The sequence below is a fragment of the Chanodichthys erythropterus genome, chromosome 10 (genome assembly GCF_024489055.1).
Source record: "Chanodichthys erythropterus isolate Z2021 chromosome 10, ASM2448905v1, whole genome shotgun sequence".
Classification (NCBI taxonomy): domain Eukaryota; kingdom Metazoa; phylum Chordata; class Actinopteri; order Cypriniformes; family Xenocyprididae; genus Chanodichthys; species Chanodichthys erythropterus.
This window is the reverse complement of record NC_090230.1, coordinates 14,787,006-14,799,821: the sequence shown is the minus strand read 5'-3', so window position 1 is coordinate 14,799,821 and position 12,816 is coordinate 14,787,006. Positions and strand designations below refer to the sequence as shown.

Genomic DNA, 12,816 nt, shown 5'->3' with positions numbered 1-12,816 from the left:
TTATAAATGGTTTATCCAAACGCTCGAATCATGACAAAAAACTGTATTTTTTAGGCTGGATCAGCTAATGCACATGCGCAGACCTAAATGCACGTCTCTTCTGCCATGTTTCAGAGGCTCGCGTCTGACTGTTTCTATAGAAACCGGTGCTTCTAACGGCTGCTGCAGTGACGCGATGACTTTACCAGTCGGCGATTGGCTCTTATTTGGACTTATTCCGCCATATTGCGCGTTACACTTTCTCCCATTCAAAACAATACGAGTGACATGTCTTGTGTTATTCTATAGTCTTTGGTAAAAGCCACCGGAAGGCAAGCCTGCAACCTTTAGCCAAAAAAGCGTAACAGCTAATGCTAAGGCTCCGTCTGTGGCGGTACACAGGGAAGGAGTTTTGAACGGAGGGCACTGATGTCACTGCCATTACACGATAGGTTGAGAGGTGCCGCACATGATTAAGATAGCCGTTACGCTTTCTCCAATGGTAAGAGATACAGACCTTCTCATCATTATACTTTCTACGGACGGGACTGGTCTCCGAATCTAGCAGTCTCTCTGATTTGGTCGGAGCAAGATGGCGGTGTACCCTCTCTTAATTAACTACACAAAAATACATTTTTTTTTTTTTTTTTTTTTTTAAAAACTCTACTAGATAATGAAGAACAAAGAATGTGCATCAGGTGTTTTTTGCTCTTTTATGTTTTTATATAATTTAGGAAGCAACTGTAAACTTGATTGTTACATTAGAGCTGCACACAATCCATGTCATGATTTTTTGTTGTTGTTTCAAATAGAGATCACAATTCTGAACATGATTATGATGTTAATTGTTGCAGTCTATTTAAAGGTGCCCTCAAACTTTTTTTAAAAGATGTAACATAAGTCTAAGGTGTCCCCTGAATGTGTCTGTGAAGTTTCAGCTCAAAATACCCCATAGATTTTTTAAATTCATTTTTTAACTGCCTATTTTGGGGCATAATTAGAAATGAGCCGATTCAGGGTGTGTGGCCCTTTAAATCTGAGCTCGCGCTTGCCTTGAACAACATAAAAAAGTTCACACAGCTAATATAACCCTCAAAATGGATCTTTACAAAGTGTTTGTCATGCAGCATGTCTAATCGCGTAAGTACAGTGTTTATTTTGATGTTTACATTGATTCTGAATGAGTTTGAGGCTGTCCTCTATGGCTAACGGCTAATGCTACACTGTTGGAGAGATTTATAAAGAATGAAGTTGTTTATGAATTATACAGACTGCAAGTGTTTAATAATGAAAATAACGATGGCTCTTGTCTCCATGAATACATTAAGAAACAATGGTAACTTTAACCACATTTAACAGTACATTAGCAACATGCTAACGAAACATTTAGAAAGACAATTTACAAATATCACTAAAAATATCATGTTATCATGAATCATGACAGTTATTATCGCTCCATCTGCCATTTTTCGCTGTTGTCCTTGCTTGCTTACCTAGTCTGATGATTCAGCTGTGCACATCCAGACGTCCTGCCCTCATAATAACTCGATCATGGGCTGGCATATGCAAATATTGGGGTCATACATATTAATGATCCCGACTGTTACGTAACAGTTGGTGTTATGTTGAGATTCGCCTGTTCTTCTGAGGTCTTTTAAACAAATGAGATTTATATAAGAAGGAGGAAACAATGGAGTTTGAGACTCACTGTATGTCATTTCCATGTACTGAACTCTTGTTATTTAACTATGCCAAGGTAAATTCAATTTTTGAATCTAGGGCACCTTTAAAAATGTTTAATTAATCTGAAAGAATTAATTAAAAAAGAGAATGATCAATGATTCACTCATAAATACTTCACTTGTTTCATTAGGCTAATAGATGAATCAGCGTTTTTGAACTCATCTCTTGAATGAATAATTCAATGACAAATACATATTTTTAACAGTCACAATTTGAATGTTTCAGTGTGATTTTGTCAAAGGTTTAGTAGACACAGATGAATTGTTGTCATTTAGGAATGAGATCGCATGGATGTTTGAATCGAGATCGTGATCTTTTACTGATTAATCGTGCAGCTCTATGTTACATATTATTATATTGCAATGCTAGTATATTTTTTTGCAGGCAATTAGCTTATTTTGTTGTAAAAAAAAAAGCCTGACGTCACTGCTAAATACCTAGTTCAAGTTCAAGGCTTAAAGAAAATCCTGAGCTTTCCACTGGTAATTTTATATCTTTGTGGCATTTATGTGTTTAACTTGACTTGAACGCACCACAAGGCATGCCCAACATTTATTTCTTTTATAATAATCACTCAGATGTATTTCACAATATGGAAGAAAAATCATCTTTAGCTAATTCCGTTTCATCACGACTTTAAACACAAAACTCTTCATTTGGTTTATTAAAAATGCATATCATTGTGAACTTTTAGTTGAATGTTGCTTTATATATTTAGGCATTTGAATTAATTTTAAAAGTTTGAGAGTTCTATTGTTATTGTTTAAATATGAATAAATAAAATAAATGTAAAGTCAACATGAAAAGTTTGACCATTTTCCTTTTATAATTGAATGTATTTCAAGATATTCAACAAAAATAAATAAATAGGGTGATGCTTGATTTTATTTATCAATAATTGATCGGATTGTGAAAAAAAAGTGCTTTACAAAACAAATTGGAGCCATGAAAAAAAGTAAAAAGATTTGTAACAAAAAAGTTGCTAGAGATGCAAAGCATTTTGAAACAGGATTACAAAGACCCCCACAAAAAACTGATTCATTCTGAGATATTGAACAATTTTTAACTGTCACATATAATTTTGAAAGGCCCCTTTTGAGTCAAGTATTGATCGGTTATATAAAAGTTCAATGCCACTTCCTGCCAAGAGGATGAAGTGTAGATATTGCTCCATCACTTGTAGTTATGAAATTGCTTTGTCTTCTGGTTCCTAGAAACATCAATACTGTCAGTTTACAAAAGCCTGTCATGTTTCTCATTCTCTTCACAAATTCAAGATTCACACCAGGGTAGTGTTGTGACAGCTATTTTAGAGAGCAGCATAAATACCATTCTTTCAATTAAGCAACTGTTTGGGACTTTTTGCATGAATGGTTTCATGAAATATGCATGGAAATGGATACATATTTCTCATGTTATTCAGGTCTAGCTAAACAACTTCCTAATATGTCCTGTAAGGATATCTTTCCTCGCAAGCAATGATATTTAAAGTGATGTTCTTGTTGCATTTTGTCAGTGAGGTGGGATCTAACTAAGCAGGGCATCAACTCTGAACAATAGGTTTATTTAAAGATGCTGCTACTTTGATGGATAAAAGCCACCTGATCAAATGCCATTCTTCTGTTTTGTAAGTAGAAGAGAACAGAAACAAATGCAAAAGTCTCATTGTTGTGTCTGTTCGCTTTTGGTTTATAAAATATGTCTACATTAACACAGTCAGTAATTGGGACTGACAACTGCGCTGAGTCTTTCAAGTTGTGCTGTATATAATAGCAGACAAAAGCTATCTTTATGGACAGGCAACTAAAGTCAATTCCCGTCTGAATAGCCTTGAATAACACCTGTAACCATAGTGACAGATAAAGTCAGTATATATGAGAATATATATTTATATTATATTTTTATATATATTTTTTGTATGTATTTTTGTGTAAACTATCATTACTCTCATAATTCTGGCTACCTACTATTCAGTCGAAAGCCTCACGCTGTAAGCACCCTAACAAAAAAAAGGCCAAAAATGGTATTTGTACAATTTACTTATTCAAAGTTACAAAGATATCATGGCACTACACTTTAAAAATGTTTGTAATTTTAATTTTAATGAACAATTGTACAGTTAAACCCGTTAATTTGTTAACTGTAAGTTACTATATAGGCTAAAGTGAAAAATTGTTTTATTGTTTATTAATTTATCTAAAAAGAATGAATTATAATTTACTGTGAACATAAAGTATATTTAACAAAGCAAGTTCAAAGTTCTGTTAAAAATACAGGAAATGTAAAAAAGAACCTGGGAGAAGTGATTTTATTATATTTAATTCATATATATATATTATACAGAGCTTGGTAGTAACGGATTACATGTAATCTGGATTACATAATCAGATTCCAAAAATCAAGTACTTGTAATTAGAGTAAATTACTTTTTAAAATATTCGTAATCAGACTACAGTTACGTTTTTAAGGATAACATGTTAACATATTATTTACACAATGGAAGTAAGTTGTTCACAATTCATTGATTTTCCTAATTTTTCATTTTTTTTATGTTTATATTTTTTTCATAATAAACCTGCCGCTTGTTTATGATTCTTTGAGTTTTGCCAGCTGTGAGGGTAAGTATAGATGAAATATAGATGAATATATAGGAAATATAGAAGATATATTTATATATGAAATAATAATATAATAATAATAATAATATATGAAATATAGATTAAATATTTGATGTAGCAGTGATATTGCTGTAAATTTTTTGTTTTTTCATGTTGCTGCTTTCTACATTTACATATTTTTAAGTAAATATGTTTTGATTTTGTTTTATTCAGTGTTACTATCAGCAAACACTAACATGTGCACTTTAAAAAGAATCTGTTTAAGCTCTTGTTTGTGAATAGAATATATATTTTTAAATATCTTTGTATCTGTCAAAATAGTACAAGATTATCCTACAATATACGTGACATCAAATAAGGGTTAGCACAAAAAAAATCTAAATGTAATCCAAAAGTAGTCAGATTACGTTACCGAAAATGTGTAATCTGAGATTATATTACTGATTACAGATTTTGTCATGTAATTTGTTATCAGTAACTGATTACAATTCACAAGTAATCTACCCAGCTCTGTATATATATATATATATATATATATATATATATATATATATATATATATATATATATATAATACACACACACACACACACACACACACACACACACACACACACACACACACACACACACACACACACACACAGAGGCCTATATAGTTGTTTCATTTCATTCATTATGTTGCACCATTTAATGTCTATATATTTATTCATTGTTCATGACGTTAAATTGCCCTTTTAACAACATAATGTTTTACACATTTAGACACTATAATGATACATTTATACATTTAAATATTTAATTAAATTTACAACTGCCATTGGTAATAAAATTAAATAGATGCCATCACATAGACTGTCAATCCTATGATGTCCGCAAAAACAGCATGGCTACTAAATAGCTTATCAAAGTAAATCACAAATACATTTTCGTATGGAGCGGATATGTTTCAAAAACTAAAGTGTTTTTTAGGCGATCCACACTGACTGTGGGCCTGATGGCACGCGTTGGCCACTGGGTGTCGCTCTGGAGCAACAAATGGCGCGGCGTCTCCCCCACCCCCTAAACATCACTTCGACTGTGTGTATGTGTGCGTATGTGTACCACCGAGAAAGTAAGTCTGTGTTTCCAGCTGACTGCTCGCTCTCTCTTAGTGTGTGTGTCTGTGTGTGTATGTGTGTTGTCATTATTATTATCCAGTCTGCTCCCAGCTCAGAATGGCCAGATTCACTCAGACTGAGACAAGAAGGGAGCAGCACCCACAGCCGCCCCATCCCGCTTACTCCAGCCTGCTTTTCACTGGACCCGGGGCAGCACCGACCCAACATCCACTCCTCCTAATCCCGCACCAGCACCAGTACGCTCAGATCCCATTTCCTAAACCCATGAACGGGTCAGAATCCATCTCCATTCATCAGGAGAACGGCACCATGAAAGACCAAGATGCCATAAAACTCTTTATCGGGCAAATACCGCGGAACCTTGAGGAAAAAGATCTGAAACCATTATTCGAACAGTTTGGGAAAATCCACGAATTGACAGTATTAAAGGACCGATACACCGGCATGCACAAAGGTAAACGCGTGATTCCCTTAATAGACTAAAAGTGTCTGTGATTTTTGGGTGGTAAACACTATAATAATATGCTCTTTTCTAGTGCTTCATTCATAATTAGACGTGGTAATTATGTTTATTTTTTAATTTTAATTTAATATTGTCTTCTGCATCATCCATTACGACGCATGCATTATTGTTATATTTATTATAAATCATATTTGCCATTTTTGTGGTCCACTGTCATGTCAACATTAAACCCATAGCCTGATGAAACTGTAATATTGGGCCCGTTTAGCCACTGTTTTGCACTTGCATTGTTTAGAGAGAACTTATCTTCTCAGTTTTTAATCTTTGCATTGTTGCATGCATGAATGTTATGTATTGTCCCTCATATGACATGGCTGGGGACCTTGCCTTTCACTATGGCAGTTTAATTTTGGAACTGGGGCAAAGAGGCTTACAAGAAAATTCATATTTAAAGAGTCTTTCTTTTGCGTCTTCTTTCCTTTTCAATGGGGAAATACTCCCACCACTCCAGCGCATCCTTGTGCAGTCTGACATATGCTGTTCTCGCAGATGAACCGGCGTTTTATTATGATTATATGCATATTAATATAATACCAAGAAAAATGTTAAATGCACAATAAGCAACATTTCACAAAATATATCTGTTAAATGATCTAAACAGGTGCCAGAGTATAATGAAACACGAGAAAATAATAATAGTATCCCACAGAAAAACGTGCATCTCCACTTAACTGATCATATTTGCGCTTAAAACACGTTCGGTTGTGCGTCATAACGAACTACAACGCGTTCTACATTGTGACGTGCTACTTGACAAAATACATCGAATACGTCATGGATTCCACTCAAACAAGAAGACAAAGACTAAAATTAAACCTCTATTTTAGTATAATCTCGTTCTTCTGACACTCATTCGTTCTCCTCAAGCGATATGTGTCGGAAGCACATTCGTCTTAGTGTCAGTTACTATTAGGCTTCATATCAGTGGTGTGTTTATAATTATGCTAATAAGGTTATATTTGCTCAAGCGTTCATCCACGATATTTACCCCATGAGAAGCCCTGCTTCATATGGGGTTTATGTGTTGAACACGTCAGTGTAATGATTCATGGGCCAGAGTTGTGCGTTTTCATTTGGGTAAACTGAACTAAACCAAACGGTTAAGGTCGAGAAAACGAGCTGAAATGTTAATTTTATACTTGATTTTAGGTATCTAAAACAAATGCTACGCTCTAGAGAGGATTTGCATGAAAAATGAGAGGGAACTTTCAGAGGGAACTTAAGAAAGTAGCTATACTTACCACAATCGACCGTTGTGAAAGCGCGCCATTTCTGACTAGATGTGCTCACGCGCCTATTCTTCTTTGATCAAATGGCATCAGAGTAAATTATTGTATTATTTGGAGTATTAACTTGTGTAGCAAATAATACAAGACAGAAACACCAGGGAACATCCAATCTCAGCTGACTGTTTCTCAATAAGGATGGTCCTCTTGGGCATTGATGGATGTCAAGCTTATGTGGATACACCTTATCTAGTGCATTATTACTGTGAGCTGAATAGTCACATCAATTAGACGTCTACAAGTTTGTAGTTTCAAACCCATGAAGTAAATTTGCATTTTGGAGCCATTGGGTTCCCTCAGGAATTTCCAATGGGGTTTTATAATGGTGATTTTCCATTTATAAGTAAAATGTAGGTCTGTGGTTAATATTACTTGGGATTTTTACATTTTTTTCCTGCATAGATTACACACAGTTGTACCTCAAATGTTAATTTTAAAACTGCTGTGTTTTGTGTTGGTAAAAGCACAAGGATGTGATTTTACAGGCTTGTTTAATTCATGAAATGAAAACCATTATTCTTAATACCTATAGGTAAGACTTACAATTTGAGGTCATTACTGAATAGTTGTGTTTTTTATGTATAATATGAGTGGTTATGCACATATTAGTTGAACTTGCAGTCTGTGGCAGATTACAACATCATAGGCCCAATTTTTTTTCATCCTAAAACTACCTGATTGTGCTTGTGATGTAGCTGCCTTTGGGACAGGAACTGAAAATGAGTTCTAAAGGATCGTACAGAGAATTGGTTCTTCAGGATGGAATTTCTTTTCATCTTATGTATTATTCTATGAGGGGATGTGAAGATAAGAACAAGTCAGCAAATATTTACATACACTTTTTGTCAGCTTATAGAGATTGTGCAGTCTTGCGAGTAGTCTCAATATGGACTGCATTGGTGATGTAGACCCCAAGGTTGTTTAAATGTTTGGCTAAAACGTCGCTGAGGATGCTAATGTAATTTTTCATTCAAAATGTTACGAAGGAGTGCAACAGATGAATCTTTGTGCTATAGTTGTGCTTTACATAAAGTATACAATTTGCGAAATTTCATTGAAGATAAGATAATTTAGCTGTGAAAACAAGACATTTGTGCATCTGTTTCATCATTAATTTCGGTTTTTAAGAGTTCTTCAGACTACAGGGATCATATGTAGGTTTCAAAGGGGGGAACATGTTTCGGCTCTAAGTCCGCTCACTAATCCACAGAGGAAAACACAGCATTAGTTTGCTAAGCGTGGTAATAAACCATGACTGTAATGACGGAGGAGGATTAGCAACTGTAGTTATTGTCTGAGGTTGCTGTTGCTTGGATCACTTGGTTTGTCCCTCTACAGTGGCTGCTTCTTTGCAATTAAAGCATGTGGGAGTCATCTTAGCCTGCGGTGTTCAATATGAACAACTATTATGAGGTCTGTTCCATGGACCTAACAATTGCGGTCTCTTGATTTGTATTAAAAGGTGAGCTTTTCCCCTTCAAGCTTTTCACCTGTGATCAGTTGAGCTCAGCATTTTATTAAAGTTTTTATATTTAATATGGAGTTGGAAATGGGTTTTACACCCACAGATATGCCTGCAAACCTGGAGACACTTGCTATGCTGTATTTGTAATCTTACGCAAGCGTGGTATAGATCTCTTGCTGCGTTTAGCATAAATAGACTATTGTTGCATTGCTTTGAAAGCCTCTTATGCACATTTTGCACTCTGCAGGTGAAGATGTCCAAGGATAAGCTTGTGTTGGCTTACAATGCAAGAGGAATGGAGAACATTTGAAAACTATACACAAACATATAAAAGGTTCTTTGGACTCTGATTTTCTGTGCTCTGATTCATATATGCTACTATAGATTATCAATACTTGCTTTCAAGGGACCTATTTTGCTAATGCATTTGTGAGGGATTGAGTAATAAACCGACAACTTACAGATATCTTATAAAGTATTAAACAGATTTAATTGAAAGTCAGGCTGTAGAAAGTTTCAGTGCATATAAATGTAAAGGTAACCTTGTTGAATAGTGATTTGAAAGTAGTTTTATTTCCACTGTTATAAAGAGTTTTGATTGAAATAGTTCTGATGCCTTGCAGCAAAATTACATCATAAATCCCTTATTAATAGGAAGATAAAACCTATTTTGTCTGTTCTTCCAAGAAACAATGTTGGGTTAGTAGCACGTTCATAAATGTAATTCATTTAAATGAGTACTCTTGTTAAAGGTAGCCTTCAATATGTAAGACTTTTGCAAAAACCTCTAGAACAATGTTATATATTTCATTGAGTTGTGCACTTGCATTATCCCAAATGTTTCCAACAATGTTTAAATCCAGAGAAATCCACAATTTTATCCAGCGATGCAATGACGGCCTATCCCCCCTACTATCAGCTGTCGGTAGAAGGGAATGAAAACTGCCCTTGTCGAGCGATTTTCATGGGGTCTTTAATAAGATGAGGTCATTGGCTCTCCTCTGGAAGTCAAATATGTCCAGTGGCTTCTTTATGACTTAAAATTAGTCTGACAGTCCATAGACCCAAACATCTGTAAATACTTTAATACGCAACAAGGCTGGTTCATAAAAAATGCAATGCTTGAGCAGCTCTACTGTCAGGAACCGTATCTCTGAATGTCAGGATGAGATGTTTCCTCCTCTACCAGTGAGCTTTGCTTTGAGCTACTTGTCTTTTCATGTGAACTGGCCACTTATCTCCCCTTTACCTGCTTTTAGATGGACTTTCCTCCATGCGGAGAAGGTTATTGCTCTTTTTAGATGGAAAATGTGTTTTTTTAAGGCCATTATCATTCATCAGGAGATGGCACTTACAATAGAGTATAGACATTCCACTGAGGAAAGAGGTTCAGTGACCTTCTGTAACATGTCCGTTTTGTGGGCCGAACATAAAACACAAAAGCGAAATTATTGATGCGCTATTCTAAGATGCTGTGAATCTCTCCCTTGTGACCATTTTTATGGCGGATAATAAGTTGGTCTTCAAACGTGTCATAACGTCTGCTGTGTTTGCTTATAGAAAGCCCACCGATTCCCTCTACGTCATGCTGCTCACCAGATTGATCTGTAATTTGTAATCTCACTGCTGTAGGATCCAAGAAAATAGACTTATTAAACTTATTAAACAAATTCTTTTTCATGTTAAAATATTTTCTGTCAGGTCCACTATCGTAAAAGATTAGCATACAGTTTGGATTGGCGATATGGTTCTGTTTTGGGCAAGAGCTCCCTGCCCATCCATGCAGCCTAGCATGGATAAGAGCAGGAAGAGCAGCAATACCCCCTAGGGTAAACAGAACGAAACAACAAAAGGTATTGCAATATCATTTATGTTCTGAATGACAATAATTTAATGTAACAACATAATTCAAGAAAATGAGTCTGATTCAAAGGAATATCAGAAGCCCTGAACTGGACAAGAGGAGGAGCTGGGGATGGAGGAGGGTAATTAGCTCCTGACAAAGCGACAAAGCTGTTGATAATACTGAATAGACCATATATAGGGATGCTGTGATAGGCCTTGTATTCCTATAGGTAGACGTGGATCAGCTTTGAGTCAGCTGATGCGAGCTTGACTAACGTGACCTGCCAGAACTAACGTAATATGCTAGATTTCTTCTATCACGGCTTAATATGCATAAACAATACAAAGTAAACCAGTCATTACTTAATTTCTGTCAAAAGTACAAATTTGCGACTGTGGCAGATTCATTTCAAAACATTACTTTTCTGACCTGGGTTGCTTTTTTGCACAATTATGTAACTCGCTGCAAAACCACAGTGTCATTTTCGCATATCCATTGATTGTACTATGTTGGTTCAACCATACAGATCTCTTCATTCTCTTGACAAACTAAAAGATGTAGAATTAAATATGTATACATAAAATGAAAGATACAGATTGTACTGCATGTTAGTTTGTATATTTTGCTCAAGAGTGTGATCTGTTTTAGTCCACGTCATATTAACAAGAAACTGAGAACTGTAGTCCAACTACACAACTTTACGATGCTGTTTACATATGTTTGCTGGAACTATGATTTTGGGAAACATTGAATTGTTGAACTATGTTATGAGTCTGACATAACATTAGCTCAACCAATGGTATAAGTTCTCTTTGAGTGACCAATGGCAAATGGGGGAAGTGTTTACAAAAACTGTTTGAAAACATTCATTAAAGGTGCTACAGAGGATCTTTTCGTCGACTGAGAAACCAAAGACCGTTAGTGAGTTTTGAGGGAACTCCTCCCAAAACTCGTGCACGAGTATTGGAACACGAGTGTTTGTTTACCACCGGCATTCGCTGTGTCGTATTAGTGGATTCATTATGTCGGACTCACCGCAGGTAACTCATAATCTGCAGTTGTTACTCCTGTCTCCTGACAAAAACATTGCATGCGGCGCCTGTGGAGTGTGGAAAGTTACTGGAGCGCGGCTGGGAAGGAACGTCATGGCAGTGATTGACAAGCCAGTGGGCCAATCGTTTACGCGATTATCGCGTAAACGATTGGCTGATGTTTTTCAGGCCCTACCTCGTGCAGAGATGATGTATATTAATATTATTCCTTTCAGTGCACCTAATAAATAGTCTTTTATCAGTTAGTAAAGACAGTTTTAAGTAATATTGCAAAAATGTATAAAACAAAACATCCTCTGTATCACCTTTAACCAGCTGGAAAAAAAAAAAAAAAATCCAGCCTAAGCTGATTTGCGAGTCTTAAGGCAGGTGCACACTGTGTGATTTTGGCCACGATTTGGTCACAAATTTTGAGAATCCTAAAAGATTCCTATAGTTCTGGGCTAAAATCTTTAGTTTTTGATTGCTAGTTTGACATGTTAACCAACAGCCGATTAATGACCGTTGCGATCAAATTTTACCTCCAACGAAATTCTGCCAGTTTTGGCGCACAGTCCTGCAGTGTGACTTCTCCTAAGACGAACGTCAAATTGACGTGTTTTTCAAGACAAGCCGTGACCAAATTTAATGCTAGAGATTTCTTTGTTAGCCACCATTTCAGTTCCGCATGTAATGCAGTTCACTATCACCGAACGTGTATTGGTTGATAATTTTTATATGTCCTAATTATTGTCAATATGTAATTCAAGAAATAAGTTGATGATGGACAAGTTTTCAAGCACGCGTCTGTTTTTAACACGTCTTGACTGTCGTACAGTCTGACATATAGGATAGCTGAGATCCCACAGTCTGACATGAGGATCATGTTTGTACAGTCTGACAAGCAACAATCGTAAAGGACTATTATAAATGGCACAGTGTGCACCTGGCTTTAGATTGTCTCTCAGACTATTCTTCGTTTTAGAGAGATTTTGACCATTTTTCAGCTGGTCAGAATGGAAAACCAATTGTACATCGGCCAGGCAGAGAAACCTGCCTACACCAGCTGGTTTAAGATGCTTGATTTATTCTGTTTAGTGACACAAGTGGCGCATAAATTACTCACTTCATCTTTAAATGACTGGATTTTCTTGAACCATTTCAAAATGGAGGTCATTTCTTTGGGATAAAGCTCTACTCTGTA

At 35.8% G+C, this 12,816-nt stretch overlaps 1 protein-coding gene across 2 annotated transcripts in view; it reads left to right on the top strand.

Annotated features, from left to right (window-relative positions):
- Positions 1 to 5,557: 5,557 nt before the first annotated feature.
- Positions 5,558 to 12,816, top strand: part of celf5a (cugbp, Elav-like family member 5a) — a 229,577-nt gene continuing 222,318 nt past the window's right edge. For both annotated transcript variants that reach the window (XM_067398676.1, XM_067398675.1), the window contains exon 1: positions 5,558 to 5,915. In XM_067398676.1, coding sequence (XP_067254777.1) covers positions 5,558 to 5,915 — 358 coding nt within the window. The remainder of the gene's footprint in view (positions 5,916 to 12,816) is intronic.